General features: G+C 34.7%; 1 protein-coding gene and 1 pseudogene across 1 annotated transcript; one reads left to right on the forward strand and one right to left on the reverse strand.

Moving 5' to 3' along the window:
• The first annotated feature begins 14,037 nt into the window (after positions 1 to 14,037).
• LOC120079426 (polygalacturonase-like) lies at positions 14,038 to 15,360 on the forward strand. The gene is made up of 3 exons (XM_090314906.1): positions 14,038 to 14,336; positions 14,452 to 14,970; positions 15,100 to 15,360. Exons 2-3 carry the CDS (start codon positions 14,803 to 14,805, stop codon positions 15,358 to 15,360), a joined length of 429 nt encoding a protein of 142 aa, XP_090171032.1. The 5' UTR covers positions 14,038 to 14,336; positions 14,452 to 14,802.
• A 5,400-nt stretch (positions 15,361 to 20,760) lies between these two features.
• Positions 20,761 to 21,614, reverse strand: part of LOC150035502 (beta-amyrin synthase 1-like) — a 35,701-nt pseudogene continuing 34,847 nt past the window's right edge.

The following is a 21,614-nucleotide window of genomic DNA, read 5'->3' on the forward strand; positions in this document are numbered from 1 at the left end:
GTGCTCTCTTGGGAGCATCCTCACCTACTTGATTTCCCACAAACTTTTCTCCACATTATTTATCACTATTCTTTCACTTATAAATACATTCTCACTGTTGTAAAATTGAGGAATGGAGAAAGTATAATATAATAATAATATAATATAAATAAATAACAAAGGGATATAAGATAATATAAATAACTTAAATAAAAAGTAAAGAAAGTAATGAAATAATGAAATTTTCTCTAATTTCTTTTCAAAATGTTGGGATTTTTCACCCATCTTTACCATCTATAGGGGAATTGACAAATAGGAGGTGGAATTAGTTGGACACCATATGGGCTACATATTCAAACACACATGGGATAATAGGAGAATGCCATTTGGTCTTTTAAGATATCAAGCTTTGGTACTATTGAGCATTTATTATTATAATATTTATAAGTTTCCCATAGATGCACATTATAAATATGAAATTAATTGAAAAATCTTACTAGGAAAAACCCAATGGAAAAAACTTAGTGAAGGAAAAAGAGTACATATTTCATATAATATACACTCCTAAAAGAGTATAATATGTTTACTCTCTTATGAAAACATCACTTAAGAATCTTTGAGTCGTCGCATTCTAATGTTATGCACTGAATTTTCAAAGGTTGCGATAGGTAATGATTTTGTAAATAAGTTTACCAGATTATCCTTCACATAAATTTGTTGTATAGTAATGTCACAATTTTCTTCAAGATCATGAGTGTAGAAAAGTTTTAGTGAAATATGCTTTATTCTATTTCCTTTAATATATTCTTCTTTGATTTGTGATATACATGTTGTGTTGTCTTCGTATAATATTGTTGAAATATTTTTATTAGAAGACAAACCACATGTTTCGCGAATATGCTGAGTTATTAATCTTAGCCATACACATTATCGACTAGTCTCGTGAATTACAATAATTTTAGCATGATTTGAGGAAGTAGCCATTATGGTTTATTTCCACCACGATACATCAGTTCCTCCATATGTGAATATATAACCTGTTTGAGATCTAGCTTTTTGTGGATCAGATAAATATCCAGAATCTGCATAACTAACTAAATCAAAATTTGATTTATTTGAATAAAACAAATTCTTATCGATCGTTCCTTGGAGATAATGGAGTATATGCATAATCCTATTTCAATGTCCTTTTATTGGAGAAGAGCTATATCTTGCTAATAAATTTACTAAAAATGCAATATTTATTCTTGTATTATTAGCAAGATACATGAGTGCACCAATTGCACTAAGATATGGTACTTTAGGACCAAGAAGTTATTTATTATCATCTTGCGGTTGAAAGATATCTTTCTTTACATCTAGTGAACGAACTTCTATTGGAATGTTCAATGGATGTGCTTTGTCCATATAGAATGTTTTCAAAATTTTTCATGTATAAGTTGACTGATGAATAAATATTCCATCTACTAAATGTTCAATTTGCAAGTCAAGCCAAAAATTTGGTTTTTAGAGATATTTCATCTCAAATTCTTTCCTAAGATATTCTATTGCATTTGAAATTTCTTTAGAAGTTTCAATTGTGTTTAAATCATCAACATGAGTTATAACAACAAATTTTGACTGTGATTTATTTATAAAAACACACAGACATATTGGATTATTTTGATCAACAAATATCCACTCAGGCCATTGTACCACATTTGTTCTGATTGTTTCAATCCATATAATGGTCTCTGTAACTTTATTGAATACAATTCTCGGGAATATGATTTATAGGTTTTAGGTACTTTAAATCCTCTTGGGATTCTCATATAAATATCATTATCAAGAAATCCATATTAATATGTCGTGATACATTCATAAGTTACATGTCCAGACTTTCATGCACAGTCAGACTAATTAAATATCTTAGTGTAATTGCATCCACTACCAGAGAATACGTCTTCTCATAATCAATACTAGGTATTTGTGAAAAACCTTGTGCAACTACTTGTTTTATATCTTGTGACCTCATTATTTTCATTTTTTTTCCTAAAAATTATCCATTTATATCCCCAAGGTTCGACACCTTCTGGTGTTTGGACTATTGGTCCAAAAACCTGACGTTTTGAAACTGATTTTAATTCTGTCTTAATTGCTTTTTTCGCCAATCTTTTTTATGTCGACATTCTTCAATGGATTTTGGTTTAGAAACCTCATTTTCAAATATAATATCAAAAGCAACATTATATACAAGAATGTTGTTAATAACTACATTAGTTCTGTTCAATTTTTTTCCTGTCATGACATAGTTTGTTGAAATCTCATTATTATCTTTAGGTATTTCATTTTCCTCACTAGTCACGTCAATGATTTTTTCATAGATATTTACATCCTCAACCAATTATTCTTGACTACTAATTATTTTTCTTTTTCGAGGACTTTATCTTTGGAACCCATTGATTTACCACACTTTTGGTATGTTCCAGACTCATTAGTGACAACTTGCTGTGTTGTGATATCAATTTTTGGTGAAACATTTGCAGTTAGTATATGTGACTTAGTTACTTTCTTTACATCAATAAATGCATTCGGTAATTGATTTGCTAAATTTTGCAAATGAATTATCTTATGAACTTCAAGTTTACATTGATCTGTATGAGGATCTAAATGAGGCAATAATGATGCATTCCATGTAGTTTTTTTTCCAACTTTTTAATTCCTCCACCTAATGTTAGAAAATTTGTCTCAATGAAATAAAATCAGCAAATCAAGTAAGTATATCACCCATTAGGGGTTCAAGGTATTTAATAGTTGATGGGAAATTATATCCAACATATATTCATAACCTCTTTTGAGGACTTATCTTAGTACGTTGTGATGGAGCAATTGGAACATACACTTCACATCCAAAAATTCTCAAATGGGAAATATCTAGCTCGTGGCCATAAACTAACTATAATGGCGAGTACTTGTGATAAGCTACTGGCCTAATGCGTACAAGTGACGTTGCATGCAAAATAGCATGCTTCCATACAGATGTAGGGAGCTTAGCTCTCATAACCAATGGTCTAGTGGTTAACTACAAACGTTTTATGAATGATTTTGCTAAACCATTTTGTGTACGAACATGGGCTACAAGATGTTCGACAACTATCCCAATTGACATACAATAATTATCAAAAGCTTGGGATGTAAATTCACCAACATTATCAAGACGCATAGTCTTAATTGTATAATCAGGAAATTGTGTTCTTAACTTAATTATTTGAGCAAGTAATTTTAGAAATGCAAGATCGTGACTTGATAATAAGCACACCGTGACCATCTGCTGGATGCGTCTATTTATACCATAAAATATCTAAATGGTCAAATGGGTGGATTAATAGGTCTACATATATTGCCATGAATTTTTTCTAAAAATGCACGAGATTCAATTACTACTTTGATTTGTGATGGTCTAATTATTAATTTTCCTTGAGAGAAAATATCACATGATAATTCATTAGATGGAAGAATTTTCTGACTCCCCAATAGGTGTCTATTTGAATTCTCAATAATTATTTTCATCATTATAGGCTCTGGATGACTTAATCTGTCATGCCAAATTGTAGATATGTATGGATTCATGAACTTTAGGTTCATTGTTGCATATGTTTTAATTACTTATATGAGTATAATATAATCGAGAAGATAAAGCAGCAACTCTTCTAGTATACGTTTTTCATATGACACAATAAATATGATATAAAGATTCTCCATATTATTCTTTCTATCAGTCTTAATATAATAATCATTGCAACGTATATCTTTAAAACTAAGTAGATTTCTCTTTGATTGACTAGAGAATAATGCATTGTCAATTATAAATTTTGTTCCTCGAGGAAAAATAATATTTTCTTTTTCAAATCCCTCAATTAGGTTTGCAGAACTTGATATAGTATTGACTTTTGTTTCCAACATTGTCAGTTTGAAAAAATATTTTCTACTTGTAAGTATTGTATGTGATTGCACTGTCTACTAGACATTGATCTTCTTTGCTCATTTTTAAATCACCCAACATATGAAAATGATCCATGTTTCTTCATTAAAAGAAAATAATTACAATAATAAAAACAACACTTGGAATATACACAAGTTAACAGTAACCAAGAAAAGAACATAAAAATAGAAAAAATGGACAACATTAATACTAAATATTCTCAAAATAAAAAGAAAAGCTTGTTATGCCATCAATTATACCAATTTTCTCTTCAGAAGATTTGAGAAAACTGTACCACATCCAAATATATTATATTGGATGGATCAAATATCTCATTATTCTGGTATGTAAATTTTGCTTGTACATTTTTCCCTTTTTCCTTCAGGGAAGCTTGATAGAAATCAACTAAGTGTTTTGACATACAATATGTACGTGGCCAATTCCCAGTTATTTTGCATTGAAAACATTTATTTTCAACACTTTTTGAACTCTTATCTTGTGGAGGTTTTTCTTTATGATCATCATTTTGTGTGGTTCTTCTAAAATTTCAATGATTAGAACGATTATCATGAAAATAATAATTATTTCTTCCACTGTCAGAGACAACCTCAACCAAAGGGAATGATGTTGTTTCAGTAGGTCGAGATTCATGATTTTTAATCCACGATTATTAAAATTCACAACATTCACTTTAGAGAATGTTGTTGCTCTAGTTGGGTGAGATTGATAATTCTTTTTAATCAATAACTCATTATTTCATTCCGAGAAGACATCAAATGAGTGCAAAATACTTTTGAAATATTTCTCTCGATATTGCTACTGTAGGAGCATATCCGAAATGCAGGAAAATATCGTCTCTAGCATATTGATTTAAAATATTGGAGCCTTAAGTGCATCTATTTACGACGAGTTTTAGGAAGAAAATTTGTTTTCTGATGATCACATTTTTATGGCATCCAGGTGTATTTTAGCATCAAACGCTAATAAAAAAATAATTATTAGTTTGTCCTTTTCGAACTCTTCCTTGAATTTTTGTGTCAAAATTCGTCCACACAGTTACAAAACTCCTTTGCAGGGTTCAAATGTACCTTTTGAACAAAGCATCGTCCAAATTTGAACTTGAAGCACATTCTACAAGTAGAAACCTATAGTTCATCCTTTACGGACTTTATCTTAACCTCTTATGCCAAAGTTTGTCCACAGAGGTACAAAACTTCTTTCAATGGTTCATAGGTACCTTTTGAACAAAATTTCCTCGAACTTTGAACTTGGAGCAAATTTCGATAAGTAGAAACCCAAAGTTCATCATTTTCAGACTCTTTATTGACGTTTTGTGCCAAAGTTCGTGCCCAGAGGTACATAACTCTTGTCCAAGGTTCATGAGTACCTTTTGAACCAAACTTCATCCAAAATTTTGGATTCGAAGCACATTTCGACAAGTATAAACCCAGAGTTCGTTCTTTTCGAACTCTGTCTTGATCTTTTTTGCCAAAGTTCATTAAAAAAGGTACAAAACTCCTTTCCAGGGTGCATAAGTACCTTTTGAACCAAACTTCGTCCAAATTTGGACTTGGAGCACATTTCAAAAAGTAGAAACCTAAAGTTATTCCTTTTCGCAGTCTTTCTCGAGCGTATGTGCCAAAGTTCGTCCACAAAGGTACAAAACTCCTTTCCAGGGTTCAGAAGTGCCTTTTAAACCAAACTTCGTCCAAATTTGGAATTGGAGTGCATTTCTACAAATAGAAATCCAAAGTTCGTCCTTTTCGAAGTCTGTCTTGATGTTTTGTACCAAAGTTCGTCCATACAGTTACAAAACTCCCTTCTTGGGTTCATAAGTACCTTTTTGTCACACCCTCTCCCAGATTACCCACTTAAAACTAGAAGAGGATATGACCGCGATAGTTACTAGCCCTACTGCCAGTACCCGTCGCCTTAGCCGTCTAATCTAAATGCCAACTTGTTAAACATTAATAATGTATGAATAAGATATGCCTCCTTAAGGTTCTACAAAATATTATATAACACATGCATGCAACCATGATATAATATCTAAGAGATGAAACATTCAAAGATGGCCCAAACAACTCTAATAGAGCCCTAGTCCCTCTCAAAACATGTGTACATAGACAGATCAATGACCTAAATCTTCTTAATAAGCCGAGTCTTTTAGTGGCAAGCAGTAGCAGGATCAACCGTGAGGAATCTGACCACTACCTGAGAAGGGAAAACATAGAAATTTCGTGAGCTAAAAGCCCAGTGATTGACTATAGAATTGTAAAGCAACAAGCAAAACATCACTATAAACATGTAAATATACCAGTGAGCAAACTCAAGCAATTTTCTCGAAATGTAGCTTTAAACCATCCTCAGACATCATTAAACATTATTATTCCCTAGTTGAGAATGAGCTTAAATGCTCTAGCTCTCAAACGTTTATTACTGGCCAAGAGACCCATACTTTGGTCTCACATTCATAACTGCCTCCGTGCACGTGGCCATACTAAGTACCATCATATCTTAGGTACTTCTGCTCAGATACCTTCTCAAATTTGTCCTTCAGTATCGAGCTACTAAGATATCTTCTCATATGTCCTTCGGTATCAAATTGGCCAGATACCTTCTCAAATGTCCTTCGGTATCAAATTGGCCAGGTACCTTCTCAAATGTCCTTCGGTACCAAATTGGTTAGATACCTTCTCAAATGTCCTTCGGTATCAAATGTGTATTTTGTAACATCAAATTAAGTTCTTTTGCCTAGTATTTACATAAGAACTATTCCATTGCCACTCATTTACATAAGAACTCATTCTCTCATAGCCTTCCTTTAGGAAGCATATATCAAAATTAGAAACATAGCTTTTGTAATGGATACACGACATACCTTAACCTGTGTTACACACATACAAGCTGGGAAACATGCGTTAAGTTATTCTCTAACCATTTGTTGCTTGAGGAAGTATAAATTCATCATTAATGTCACTGTGCTTTAGTTGATCATATATGCACGAGTATTTAAAACCTTAAGTTTATTTAATCACTCACAGTTCGTCAGGCTCTTAATGGTTTATACGCTTCCCCTAACTCTTCTTGGCCTGAAAAGATATAATTCCCGGTTAAACTACTTAGAATTCTTAGTAAAATACCTCAATTAATTCATTTATTAAAGGAACTTTCATCAACACAGATAGCTTTAGTGGCAAGATCCCCCTGAGCGAGGTCAGCGAGATCCCCCTAAGTGATGCTAGCGAGATCCTCTAAAGCGATGCTAGCGAGATCCTCTAGGGTGAGATCAAGCTTTTCCTGTCACATTTTCATCTTAGCGATACTCAGCCTAATTCCTAGCGAGATTTCCCCCTAGAGCGAGATCCTTCTTACAAAATCAGCGAGATTTCCTTTATAAGCGAGATCCTCATGCCCAAATCTCACTATAATTCTGCACGATGAACTGCTTGTTTGTTCTTCACAAGTAGCTGTCTGCTTATGCACCAATTCCCTGTTATAAATTCAAAAATTCATAACTCAACATCCAGAGCTCTTTTAAAAAAACTTCCTTCTACAAACTTGTTTAGATTTGAGTAACTTCCTTACCTTAAAATTTCAGTCCAGAATTCCTTATAGTTTGGCTTGGAAGTTCTAAACTTCACCTCGACCCTCTTTAAATCCGAGATTCTGCCTCTTCTGCAAATTCTCCACTTTTGTTCTTCTACTCTTGCAATCTTTCTTTGGCAGGACAACCTTGAAAACTAGATTCTTCCAGCTTTCAAATAGCACCGAATTCGCTAAATTTGTTCTTGTCAATTGCCGAAACTATGCTTTTGAAATTTCACTTCCCTTTTAATCTTTCTGCCACTTCCTGAGTTCAAAGAGTAGATTGCCACGTCACCCTACACTTAGTGTCTCCAGTCAGACTAATGGTTGAGTTTCTTCATTATATATATTTTCCTTCCCTTCCTTCATAATCCCTATAAACAAACACGAATTTTTACTTAATAAATATGTACTATAACATTCCTTTGGCTGAACATGCTTATCTAGGGAACCTAAGTTCGGGGTTTACACTTTTAGACCAAACTTCATCCAAATTTGAACTTGGAGCGCATTTCCACAAGTAAAAACCCAAAGTTCGTCCTTTTTGAACTCTATCTTGAGCTTTTGTGCCAATGTTCATCCATACATTACAAAACTCCTTTCTAAGATTGATAAGTATCTTTTGGACCAAACTTCATCCAAATTTAGACTCGTAGCATATTTCATCAAGTAGAAACCAAAAGTTCATCCTTTTCAGAGTCTTTCTTGACCTGTCCATGGTTCAAAACTGTTGGGATTGGTGTCCTAATTCTCCCGGAGTCTCATTGTTTGTAATTATACACATTTTTTTATGAATAAAATAGTTGTTATTTCATTCTGGCATTTACTCATATCCAATAAACAAAGCTCCATGGTTATCTTATGTAAACTTAAGCATGCATATGTGGTATACAAGTGAATCATGCCTTATGTGATACGGCTTGCTTTGTAGAGGTTTGCAAGTGTTGTAAACTACTACAGATGGTAGATCCTGACCATTCATGTGGAGAAATGCGAGCGGGAGTGTCCTATACAAAGAGTTTGTATAAGACCGGACCACGAGATGATTAGATTCTGTATATAACATCGTTGATACTGGAGACTTACATCTCACTTAAGCGACCATAGGTGACACGACCATAATTCGGAGTGTTTTAGGAACTCCTGCCTTTGAGGGCGGTTCTTTGATTAGTATAAGTGAGAGTGGCCAGATTGTCAACTCAACATACCTACCTTTTTGGGGACTTGTCTAATCTGGGAGCTGGGAACTCACTTACACAAGATGGAATTGACTGCTTTCGCGAAGCAGGGATAAGTAGAGAGATTGCTCCTTTAAGGGCTGATTCCACAGTTTTAACATAATGACCACAACTTCTCTTTGGAAGAGAGGACTCAGTCACAGTAGGATTATGACTTATGTTCATTAGAGGATTCAGTGGTACTTAAGGAGTTAGATGTAACTATAGGGTCATAATTGTTATTGGCCGAGCTGTATTTACGAGCGATATGTGAAGGGTTGTCGCACTGTTGATTGGTTAAGATGGACACATAATATATCTGTGGTAAGGAGAGTTCAGCTGTCGGTCTTTAGTGGAGTGTCTGGAAGTTAACGGATAGTGGATCTCGTGACTAAAGAGTTTAATTAGTTATTCATGTACCGTTGGAGCTTCGAGCTACAGGTCCATAAGGTCCCCTTGGTAGCACAATGGATTAAGTTGAGGATCAGTTCTTAGTGTTGATTTAAAATGTTCAAATTGACAAGAGGTAATTAAATTATATATCATATGATCGGTATGATGTATGAGATACATCTAGTAGAGGATTAATGTAAATGAAATTTACATTAAGTACTATGTAATATAAAAAGAGTTATGGTTTATATGTTACATGAGATAAAATTTTAAAATTATAGTTTATTGGTTTGTAGATTAATGCAACTAAATATCAAATAAAACATCACATATTTTATTAGAAAGATAAGATGATTATACAATACAATTACAAACTATAGGACCCTACGAGATTTAGGGTATCAGCCCCAATAGAACTAACTATAATGAAAATTCTTATTTATTTGGTTTATAAGATTAAGAAGTTTTTTCAATCCGCCTTGGATGATTATAGGCATTTATAAATTTTTGTACGTTAAATAAGATCAGTGTTATTGATTTCAGAAAAAGTTGCTAATTTATCAATGTTGGGAGCCATTAGTGAAGAGAAAACCTTGAAGACTTAAATCCTGAATAGAAAATATAGAAAATTATTTGGGAAAATTCGTGTGGAAGTTGCACGGAGATAAACCATATTCACAATAGCTAATGAGATTGGAAAGAATGAGAGTGGAGAGAGCGACACCAGCGAGAGTGAAGGCAGCGAGAGAATGGGAAAGAGCGAGTTTGGCTGAGCGAAAGACTGGGAGATGGCGAAGTTGGAGAGAAAGGGTGGAGAGAAAGAAGGAGAGAGCGACATTGGCGAGATTGGAAAGAGCAATGTTGGCGAGATTGGAGAGAGTGAGATGCTTAGCGACAAACCTAGAGAGAGCGACACTGCCGAGATCAAAGCTAGCGAGAAGGCTAGAGAGAGCGAGATCCTTAGCATGGAGAGAGCGACACTACCGAGAACCAAATGAGTGAGAAGGCTGGAGAAAGCGAGATCCTTAGCGAGAGTGGAGAAAGCGAGAGTATGAGTGAGAAAGTTGGAGAGAGCGAGAGTGGAGAGAGCGAGATTATGAACGAGAAAGTGGGAGAGAACGAGAGTGGAAAGAGAGAGACCAGTGAGAAAGTGGGAGAGAGAGAGCGGAGAGAGCAAGAGCAGCCTGAATGCCTCATTCGAACGTCAAGCCCACGCGATCGAACGAAATCGCCTGTGCATCGAACGACCGGGCATTTATGTGTTGAATTTGGCCACGATCTTATAGATTATGCATTGAAAACCCTAATTTGAATACAAACAAAGCTTGAAGACGTAAGGGCAAACGTCAATTAAAATTTAGGTGTCCGATTAAGAGAAATTCTTAAACCATAAGAAATTGTGTTGGATGTGTTTGGGAAGAACACATTGAACTAAGGTGAAGTCAGCTTACGTTGACAAAGGGAGGATTAAACATTTGGCCATGCAACCAAATAGGTGGTGTCAACATCATAGGAGGTTTGGACGTCTATAAATAGAGCCTTTGGGATTTCATTTTCAAATCACAAATCATAAAATTCGTAAAAAGAGGGGGAGAGTAGAGTGCATTGGACAGCGAGGGTGGAGGAGAATGCGTCAACTTCAGACGAGAAGATCTCCCAATCTACTCAAGCGTTTGATGTAATTCAAAAGCCGTCTGAAAGATAAGAGAGTATAGTTTTGATGGTGATGCTGCCGGAGAAGAAGCTCTAAGGAATTGGGCTGGAGAATGAGAAAAAGACAGACGGATCGAGCTATTGGGTAAGCTGGGTCAGTCTTGATGTTTGGATGATTCCGGCTAAACCATGAAGATTTATGAGCTAAGATTTTATGGTAAGCTTCTTAAGACATTTTAGAATAGTTTTGTAGAAGAAAGTATCTTAAAATAAGGTTTAGAACTATGAGTAATCGAAGCTGTAATTTGGATATGGATTCTAGGGGTAAAAAGGGAACCCAAGGTAGAAAAGGGAACTATTAGAAAGGCTCCTAAACAATTAAGGTGAGTGTTATAGCTTTGATCATTAGCACATAGTGTGAGTGTTATAGCGTTATAGTTCCAATATATCGTGAGTGTTATAGATTTGATAATTAACACATAGTGTGAGTGTTATAGCGTTATAGTTTCGATATATCGTGAGTGTTATAGCGTTGATAATTGACACATAGTGTGAGTGTTATAGCGTTATAGTTTCGATATATCGTGAGTGTTATGTTGCTTTGATAAATAAAGAATATTGTGTGTTTATACAGTGTTGATAGTAAATGCATATTATGAGTATTCACTTAGCTTTATACTCTGATATTAGAATATATGCATCTGTAGATACAAAATACATGCTTTTGGTGATAGGATGATTTCCCTGATATTGTTTGTGTGTGACTGTGGAAACTGAGATTATGCCCGGGATATAGTTAGCATGTTTAACAAAAGGTGCTTGGCGGAAAAAATATGATCGGCTTCGGTCGGGGGAAAATATGGTTGGCTTTGGTCGCCGGAAAATAATAGTCGGTGACGACCGGTGGGAAATATAGTCAAGTACCTAAGATGGGCCTACTTAACCCGTTATAGTTTATCTCCTTGACTTAATCATTCCGCTGTGTATAAGTTATAGTATGGTATCAGAGTTATTCCGCAAGAATCATTAGGCAGTAAGTGTCAGCTCAAAGGTTGATAACTGCTGCAGTCGCATCCCTTTCCCAGGCTAAGAAGGTGGTCTGGGGGTGGGGTTTGATGCCCTGCTAACTCATTAAGGATAAAACAAGAAATATTTAGTTTTGGAGGAATTTGAATTGTTCAAATTATAAGGGAACTTAAGTTAATTGTATATATTGTGTAACCCGAAGGTACACAAATCAGTCATAATGTGCACATATACAGTCAAATGTGTAAATAAGTCATAATGTGCACATATTGATAGTAAATGCATATTATGAGTATTCACTTAGTTTTATACTCTGATATTGGAATATATGCATCTGTAGATACAAAATACATGCTTTTGGTGATAGGATAATTGCAATGATATTGTTTATGTGTGACTGTGGAAACTGAGATTATGCCCGGGATATAGTTAACATGCTTAACAAAAGGTGCTTGGTGGGAAAAATATGGTCGGCTTCAGTCGGGGGAAAATATGGTCGGCTTTGGTTGTCGAAAAATAATAGTCGGTGACGACCGACGGGAAATATGGACAAGTACCTAAGCATGACTAGCGGGATAAATAAAATGGTCAATGTGCACATTGGTGGGAATTGGGGTCATAGGAAGGTTTCCATAGATGAGTGTATTGATTGATGATATGATATGCATGCTACGTGTTGCTTTTGGGATAAGGATTATTGGTTGCATGATTATATCTTCGACTGTGCATGAGTTATAATGCGAGTGTTGACATGTGATTGATTTCCCAAAAATGATGATTTTCAAAGTGAATTTCATCTTAAAAGAACCACTCACTGAGCTTAGTAGCACACACTTTTCAAAATGTTTTCTTAATCCCCCCTTCCCCCCAGGTAGCGGAAGATGAGGAGTTCCAGGATGCTGCTAAGGTCAAGGTTTGCCACGTGCCCCAATTACACTTTCGGAGGGTTTTTATGGATGTCGTTGTAAACTTTGTTGTTAAGTCCTTAAGTTGTATAAACGTTTATCACTTTCGTAATAAAAGATGGGCTTACTTAACCCGTTATAGTTTATCTCCTTGACTTACTCATTCTGCTGTGTATAAGTTATACTATGGTATCAGAGTTATTCCGCAAGAATAAGGCAGTAAGTGTCAGCTCAAGGGTTGATAACTGCTGCAGTCGCATCCCTCTCCCAGGCTAAGAAGGTGGTCTGGGGGCGGGGTTTGACACCCTGCTAACTCATTAAGGATAAAACAAGAAATATTTAGTTTTGGAAGAATTTGAATTGTTCAAATTATAAGGGAACTTAAGTTAATTGTATATATTGTGTAACCCGAAGGTACACAAATCAGTCATAATGTGCACATATACAGTCAAATGTGTACATCTTCCTAGATAAGAAAAACTAACAAGAACCCTATAACTTTGCATGCAATAGTTTGCATATAACTCCTTTGTTATATGTACAATCATTTAGCTTATGGGTAAGATTTTCAGAATATCTTCAGTCGTCTTTACATAACATCATGGTCAAAACAGTCCATTCAAACAATATCATTAAGTCATGCTGTTCGATCACAAGTCCAAATATTGTTCTGCAAGTAAACAATCGGTAACCAACTAAAAAATGCGAAATAGAACCAACAACACAAAATCCAAATTTTAACCAATCTAAAATAGCCCGAATTTCATTGATCAATTCCAAAAACAACTCCAAGTAACTTACTCAAAGTAAAGCTTGATCAACAATCACTCCAAAATTTCAGTCTGTAAAATCTCCACCAAAACAGATTTTAATTCCAATCGAGAACATCTAATTTCTTTCCAAAAACTCCAATTTCAACCTTAAAATAAAACCCAAAAGATTTTAGGCTAAGAACTTGATTGACATTCAAGAATTCCACGCGCACGAGAAACAAAGAGGAAAGAGAGAGAGAAAAAATTAATTTCTTTTTACTTTTTTTCTCTCTCTTTTACTTTTCATAAAAATTAAATTGCACAAAATAAAATGAATTTCAACCACCAAAATCGGTGGTTGAAAGCAAAATTTCAATATAGACATTGAAATTTTGCTATACTTATAAATATTTTAGTTTATTTTCTTGTGTTCGGAAGCAGCCCAAAAAAGTATTTAAAAGTAAATGTATTTTTAAAGAATGCTTTTTCTTTTTTCAGATAATCTAAACGGGCCGTATATTTTTTTAAAAAATAACATTAAAAAATAATTCAACTTACAGGCCTTAGCAAATGCATGGAAGGAAGCATGTGCATCGACCACTCCAAGTAAATTGTTGATTCCAAAAGGAGTTTACCAATTAAGTAAGTCTAACCTCAAAGGTCCTTGCAAGAGTGTTCCTATTGAGGTTCAAGTCGAAGGGACATTACAAGCTCCTCTCCATCCAAAAGTAGATGGATTGGTTATTTTCGAATATATTGATCAACTAACATTGCCAGGCACGGGAGTTTTTGATGGTCAAGGAAAAACAGGTTGGGAAAAGAATGATTGCCATAAAAATAAAACATGTACCAAACTTCCAATGATAAAATCTCTAATTATATATATTCCCCAATTGATATATAATTTAAAACACATAATTTCAATTGTCTTTAACTCATAGTTTTTTCCTCTCTCTCTCTTTTGTTTAAACGTTTCAGAATTTGAAGTTCAATTTCGTCACCAATTCAATAGCGAAGGACATTACTTCCTTGGATAGTAAGAATTTCCACATCAATCTTTTGGGCTGCAAGAATTTTACTTTTCAACACGTGACAATCATTGCACCGGACCATAGCCCCAACACCGATGGGATTCACATAAGTAGCTCAGAAGAGATTAACATTCTCGATTCAAAAATCGCAACTAGGGATGATTGTGTGTCTGTTGGAGACAGTAACAAACATATAACTATTACTGGTGTAACTTGCGGTCCAGGACATGGCATTAGCATAGGAAGCTTAGGCAAGTACACCAAGGAAAAAGATGTGATAGGAATTACCATTAAAGCATGCAAAATATCAATACTTCAAACGGTGTCAGGATCAAAACATGGCCAGATTCTGCTGGCGCATTCGCAGCCTCTGACATGCATTTCGAAGATATTGAAATGGTTAACGTCAGCAATCCTGTCATTATAGACCAAGAATATTGTCCATGGAATCAATGCAACCGAAAGGCATGTATTGAAATTATTCCTCTAATTCATTTTAAACTTGGTTACTTCAAGAATTATTCTTTTTTTCTTTTAAAGAAAAGTGCAAACTTGAGGTATAATCATATCAATAATTTTTTTGGTGTGTTTTAGGTTCCATCAAAAATTAAGATCAGCAACGTCAGTTTCAAAAATATCAGAGGCACTTCTGCTACTCCGGCCGCAGTCAAACTTCTTTGTAGCAAAAGTATACCATGTGAAGGTGTAGAAGTTGCTGATATTAACCTCACTTATAATGGAAGTCGAGGACCGATTACATCTCAATGTGCTAATGTCAAGCCCACCATTTCTAGAAAGCAAAACCCACGTATATGTGCTGAACCTGCTCCTGTTGATGCTCCATCAACAGATTAATCTTTTTAACAATGGTACAAGTCAACAAAACCATATGTGAAGTTTATCATATCTCTATTTCACAATATTTTTGTTTTACTTCTAACTTAATGAGATGTTTAATCATAAATTTCTACATTAAACGGTCAATTCGTTCAATCTCAACCTTAGACCTAATCAAGCGAGTCATATTATTTATTTCAATGTTTTAATAAATATAACATTAGATAAGAATTTCACTTTCACCGACACTATACTCCTAAATTTGAAAAGTTTCATCTAACTCTATTGAGTTTTAAATTTGTTTCCTAAAAAAACACTGAAGAGTTTTTCTCTAAGATGATGGAAATTATTGTGACTACTCATGTGTAAAAATTAATTTCTGATTGATGTTGTAAATGATGCGAAGAATATATTTTCTTTTGTTATTAGCAATGATATATATGGGAAGAATGATATTTAGCAACGATATTAATCTATTAGATAGTTGAAATAAAGTTGTAGATATTATAATACATGCCTTTTAATTTTTACACGTTAACTCTCACAAATTAGTTTTTTAAACAATATTAAAGTTGAAAATTAAGAAAATTATAATAGGTGGCAAAATTGGTTATTACCATTTTACCAATATGTTGTGACACAAATAAATATTTCAAAGTTATTATTTTTAATCTTTTTTGTGAAACAATATGAATATTTTTATGTAATTTTTTTAGTACGAATGCCGGTTTATCGATAGAGGGGCTGCCACTAGGATTGTGAGAATCTACTGTGTGTAAAAGGTAGCGCAAAAGATGGATGCCTTTCAGTATACAGTATCAATTTCTTACTTAGGAAGAGCCCTTCTCAAAGACACGCGAGCCAGCCTAGAACGGAGCACATGCTACTTCTTCGAAATCGCGAACACCTTACCTTTCTTCTTAGTCTGATGCGTTTTAGGTTCTTAGAATGCCGGTTTGGATTTATCGAGAGAGGGGCCAAAGTAAGACAGTGAAAAGAGCAGGACATCTTTCACGCCACAATCATGAACCACTCATAGATCACCATATTTATGTGTATCACTAATTGACAAATTTTTTTAGTTGGTGAAATTTTCAACTTAACCCAAGTTGAAAATTAGTTTGACCCAACTCAACTCTTATAATTTGCATCAAAGTTGGTTGGGGCCTTTCAGGTTATAAAATTTTCTGAATGCTCTAATCTTAGCACCCTTATCAATTTCTATGTATATAATCATATTTTTTTTGAGATTTTTTGTTCATATTTATCATTGATAGACTATTCGATATTTTCATCAACATTGCTTACGAGACCCTCCTAACATCTACAAAATTAAATTACCCCCTTTTTCCCCTTCACTGTCTACCTCGACACCCCCATAACAAATGTTCTTTCTTCTTCTTCTTCTTCTTCTTCTTTTTTTTGAGTAAGATAGACATAGAGAGATTTGAACAACATACCTCATGGTTGTTATGAAGTTTGAAATAAAAAAAATTGCCATTTTTTCAAAGTTAAATTTCTAAAATAAGAACCTTTCAAGTTTTAAATATTGAGTTTGGACAATGAAGTTTGAAATAAAATAAGTTGCCTACTTTCTAAAACGGATTTATGAACTAAGAACTTTTCTTTTTCAAACGGTCAGGTTTGCTTTTTTTTTTTTTTTTTTTTTTTTAAGTTTTAGAATCAAAGTTTGTTTAATGAATATCTAAATTTGGAGTATAACTTGTTGGAATGTATGTCCTAAAGCCTCGTAGTTAATAAGTTATTTGAAATAATGATTTATTATCTTAGATATGCAATTATAGATTAAGGAAAGATTTGAGGTTATATTATGTAACTTGAACAGTATGTGGTAGACATACAAATGGATCATATTCAAGTAATAACCTAAATAGTTTGTAGTATATGTATAAAGTTGAGTGTCTTATCTTGGTGACACTATGGATACGTCCCACTTTGTAAATGTTACAAGAGTTGTAAGTGTTATAAACGATTTAATTCAAGTCGTTCATGTCAAGACATGCACGTAGGGGTATCCTATACTGGGAGCACGAAATGATTAAACTCTCTTTATAACATTGTTGACTAAAGAGATTATTATTTCATAGGATGACTATAGATAACTCGACCTTAATCCTGAGTGAGTAATGAACTCCTGTTTATGAGATCGACCCTGTGATTTGTATGAGTGAGAGTGGCCTGACTCACCGACTCAATAAACCTATCATTTTAGTGATTTGTCCAAGTAGGGAGCTAAGAACATAGATACACAAAGTGGAATTTACTCATTCTCGTCTTCAGGATAAAAAGATGAGTTGCTCTCTTTAGTGTTAGCTTTGGATCTCGAACAAAGAGACCCCTCTCTCTCATTGGCTCGAGAGGGTTTGGTCTATGATAAGATCATAAACAATTTATTCATTAGAAGATCAGTGAGGCTTAAGGAGTAAGAGATAATCATAAAGGTAAAATGGTAATTTGACCCAATTGTAGTTACGAGCAATTCATGAAGGGTAGACTTACTGATAATTGGTTATATTCATGGACACAGAAATATATCTACAGTGCAAAGACTGCAGTTGTGGGTCTTTAGTTTTGTGACCCATAGCTAATAAATCTTGATTAATTTTAATATAAGAGTTTAATCAATTAATCTTGTATCATTGGAACTTCTAATCTGTTAGTCTATTAGGTTCACCCTGTGTGAAACCCGGATCTCCATTTTCCTACTTAAGTAAGTGATTAAGGGGTTAATTAGGAGAAAGTTAAATCCTATTTTATGTAAATAATCTAATAATTTTACAATTGTCATAATAACTGTAATAATTGTCACATTCTGTGGATCAACAATTAGTAAGAGTGAATGTAAACTATATTGGTTAGGTATTATAGTTACGATAACCATATTTGATTCTAGAGTACAAGTAGAGAGGACCCTTAAAAGGATAAAAAGAAGAGAAAACCTTGAAGACTTAAATCCTGAATAGTGAAGAAAGGATTGAAGAACTGAGGAAAATATAGAAAATTATTTGGGAAAATTCGTGTGGAAGTTGCACGGAGATAAACCATATTCACAGTAGCTAACGAGATTGGAAAGAATGAGAGTGGAAAGAGCGACACCAGTGAGAGTGGAGGAAGCGAGAGAATGGGAGAGAGCGAGATTGGCTGAGCGAGACACTGGGAGATGGCGAAGTTGGAGAGAAAGGGTGGAGAGAAAGAAGGAGAGAGCGACGTTGGCGAGATTGGAAAGAGCGATGCTAGCGAGATTGGAGAGAGCGAGATGCTTAGCAAGAAACCTGGAGAGAGCGACACTGCCGAGATCCAAGCTAGCGAGAAGGCTAGAGAGAATGAGATCCTTAGCGAGAAACATGGAGAGAGCGACACTACCGAGAGTCAAATGAGTGAGAAGCATGGAGAAAGCGAGATCTTTAACGAGAGTGGAGAAAGCGAGAGTTTGAGCGAGAAAGTTGAAGACAGCGAGAGTGGAGAGAGCGAGATTGTGAACGAGAAAGTAGGGGAGAGCGAGAGTGGAAAGAGAGAGACCAGTGAGAAAGTGGGAGAGAGCGAGAGCAGCCTCAACGCCTCATTCGAACGTCATGCCCACGCGATCGAAGGAAACCGCCTGTGCATCGAACGACCGGGCATTTATGTGTTGAATTTGGCCACGATCTTATAGATTATGCATTGAATACAAACAAAGCTTGAAGATGTAAGGGAAAACGTCAATTAAAATTTAGGTGTCCGATTAAGAGAAATTCTTAAACCATAAGAAATTGTGTTGGATGTGTTTGGGAAGAACACATTGAACTAAGGTGAAGTCAGCTTATGTTGATAAAGGGAGGATTAAACATTTGGCCATGAAACCAAATAGGTGGTGTCAACATCATAGGAGGTTTGGACGTCTATAAATAGAGCATTTGGGATTTCATTTTCAAATCACAAATCATAAAATTCGTAAAAAGAGGGGGAGAGTAGAGTGCATTGGACAGCAAGGGTGGAGGAGAATGCGTCAACTTCAGACGAGAAGATCTCCCAATCTACTCAAGCGTTTGATGTAATTAAAAAGCCGTCTGAAAGATAAGAGAGTATAGTTTTGATGGTGATGCTACCGGAGAAGAAGCTCTAAGGAATTGGGCTGGAGAATGAGAAAAAGACAGACGGATCGAGCTATTGGGTAAGCTGGGCCAGTCTTGATGTTTGGATGATTCCGGCTAAACCATGAAGAGTTATGAGCTAAGATTTTATGGTAAGTTTCTTAAGACATTTTAGAATAGTTTTGTAGAAGGAAGTATCTTAAAATATGGTTTAGAACTATGAGTAATCTAAGCTGTAATTTGGATCTGGATTCTAGGGGTAAAAAGGGAGCCCGAGGTAGAAAAGGGAACTATTAGAATGGCTCCTAAACAATTAAGGTGAGTGTTATAGCTTTGATCATTAGCACATAGTGTGAGTGTTATAGCGTTATAGTTCCAATATATCGTGAGTGTTATAGATTTGATAATTAACACATAGTGTGAGTGTTATAGCGTTATAGTTTCGATATATCGTGAGTGTTATAGCGTTGATAATTGACACATAGAGTGAGTGTTATAGCGTTATAGTTTCGATATATCGTGAGTGTTATGTTGCTTTGATAAATAAAGAATATTGTGTGTTTATACACTGTTGATAGTAAATGCATATTAGGAGTATTCACTTAGCTTTATACTCTGATATTAGAATATATGCATCTGTAGATACAAAATACATGCTTTTGGTGATAGGATGATTTCCCTGATATTGTTTGTGTGTGACTGTGGAAACTGAGATTATGCCCGGGATATAGTTAGCATGTTTAACAAAAGGTGCTTGGCGGAAAAAATATGATCGGCTTCGGTCGGGGGAAAATATGGTTGGCTTCGGTCGCCGGAAAATAATAGTCGGTGACGACCGGTGGGAAATATAGTCAAGTACCTAAGATGGGCCTACTTAACCCGTTATAGTTTATCTCCTTGACTTAATCATTCCGCTGTGTATAAGTTATAGTATGGTATCAGAGTTATTCCGCAAGAATCATTAGGCAGTAAGTGTCAGCTCAAAGGTTGATAATTGCTGCAGTCGCATCCCTTTCCCAGGCTAAGAAGGTGGTCTGGGGGTGGGGTTTGATGCCCTGCTAACTCATTAAGGATAAAACAAGAAATATTTAGTTTTGGAGGAATTTGAATTGTTCAAATTATAAGGGAACTTAAGTTAATTGTATATATTGTGTAACCCGAAGGTACACAAATCAGTCATAATGTGCACATATACAGTCAAATGTGTACATCTTCCTATATAAGAAAAATAACAAGAACCCTATAACTGTGCATGAATTAGTTTGCATATAACTCCTTTGTTATATGTACAATCATTTAGCTTATGGGTAAGATTTCCAAAATATCCTCAGTCATCTTTACATAACACCATGGTCAAAACAGTCCATTCAGACAATATCATTAAGTCATGCTGTTCGATCAGTAAAAATTAACAATTCAAGCAGTGTAGAATGACCAGTCTAATCAGTCTAAAAAAACAATCCAAGCAGTCTAAAGTATACAGTCCGAGTAGTATAAAGTATACAGTCCGAGTAGTCTAAAGTATACTGTCCAAGTGGTATGGATGACTGGTTCGAAGGCGAACCTGTAGAAAGTCACCTCAAATTACAAGTCCAAATATTGTTCCGCAAGTAAACAATCGGTAACCAACTAAAAAATGCGAAATAGAACCAACAACACAAATTCCAAATTTTAACCAATCTAAAATAGCCCGAATTTCATTGATCAATTCCAAAAACAACTCCAAGTAACTTACTCAAAGTAAAGCTTGATCAACAATCACTCCAAAATTTCAGTCTGTAAAATCTCCACCAAAACAGATTTTAATTCCAATCGAGAACATCTAATTTCTTTCCAAAAACTCCAATTTCAACCTTAAAATAAAACCCAAAAGATTTTAGGCTAAGAACTTGATGGACATTCAAGAATTCCACGCGCACGAGAAACAAAGAGGGAAGAGAGAGAGAAAAAATTAATTTCTTTTTCCTTTTTTTTCTCTCTCTTACTTTTCATAAAAATCAAATTGCACAAAATAAAATGAATTATCTTAATAAAATAATCCAAATTTTAAATCGCACGCCAAATTGGTAAATTTTAAATCTAAATTTCAACCACCAAAATCGGTGGTTGAAAGCAAAATTTCAATATAGACATTGAAATTTTGTTATACTTATAAATACTTTAGTTTATTTTCTTGTGTTC

Source organism: Benincasa hispida, chromosome 6 (genome assembly GCF_027475165.1).
Source record: "Benincasa hispida cultivar pf3 chromosome 6, pf3_genome.v1.1, whole genome shotgun sequence".
Taxonomy (NCBI): Eukaryota; Viridiplantae; Streptophyta; class Magnoliopsida; order Cucurbitales; family Cucurbitaceae; genus Benincasa; species Benincasa hispida.

Excerpts from the sequence above, each read along its gene's own strand:
- LOC120079426 (XM_090314906.1), top strand. The coding sequence starts at position 14,803 with ATGCAAAATATCAATACTTCAAACGGTGTCAGGATCAAAACATGGCCA. Across the intron at positions 14,971-15,099 it reads GGAATCAATGCAACCGAAAG|GTTCCATCAAAAATTAAGAT; the intron begins GCATGTATTGAA and ends GGTGTGTTTTAG.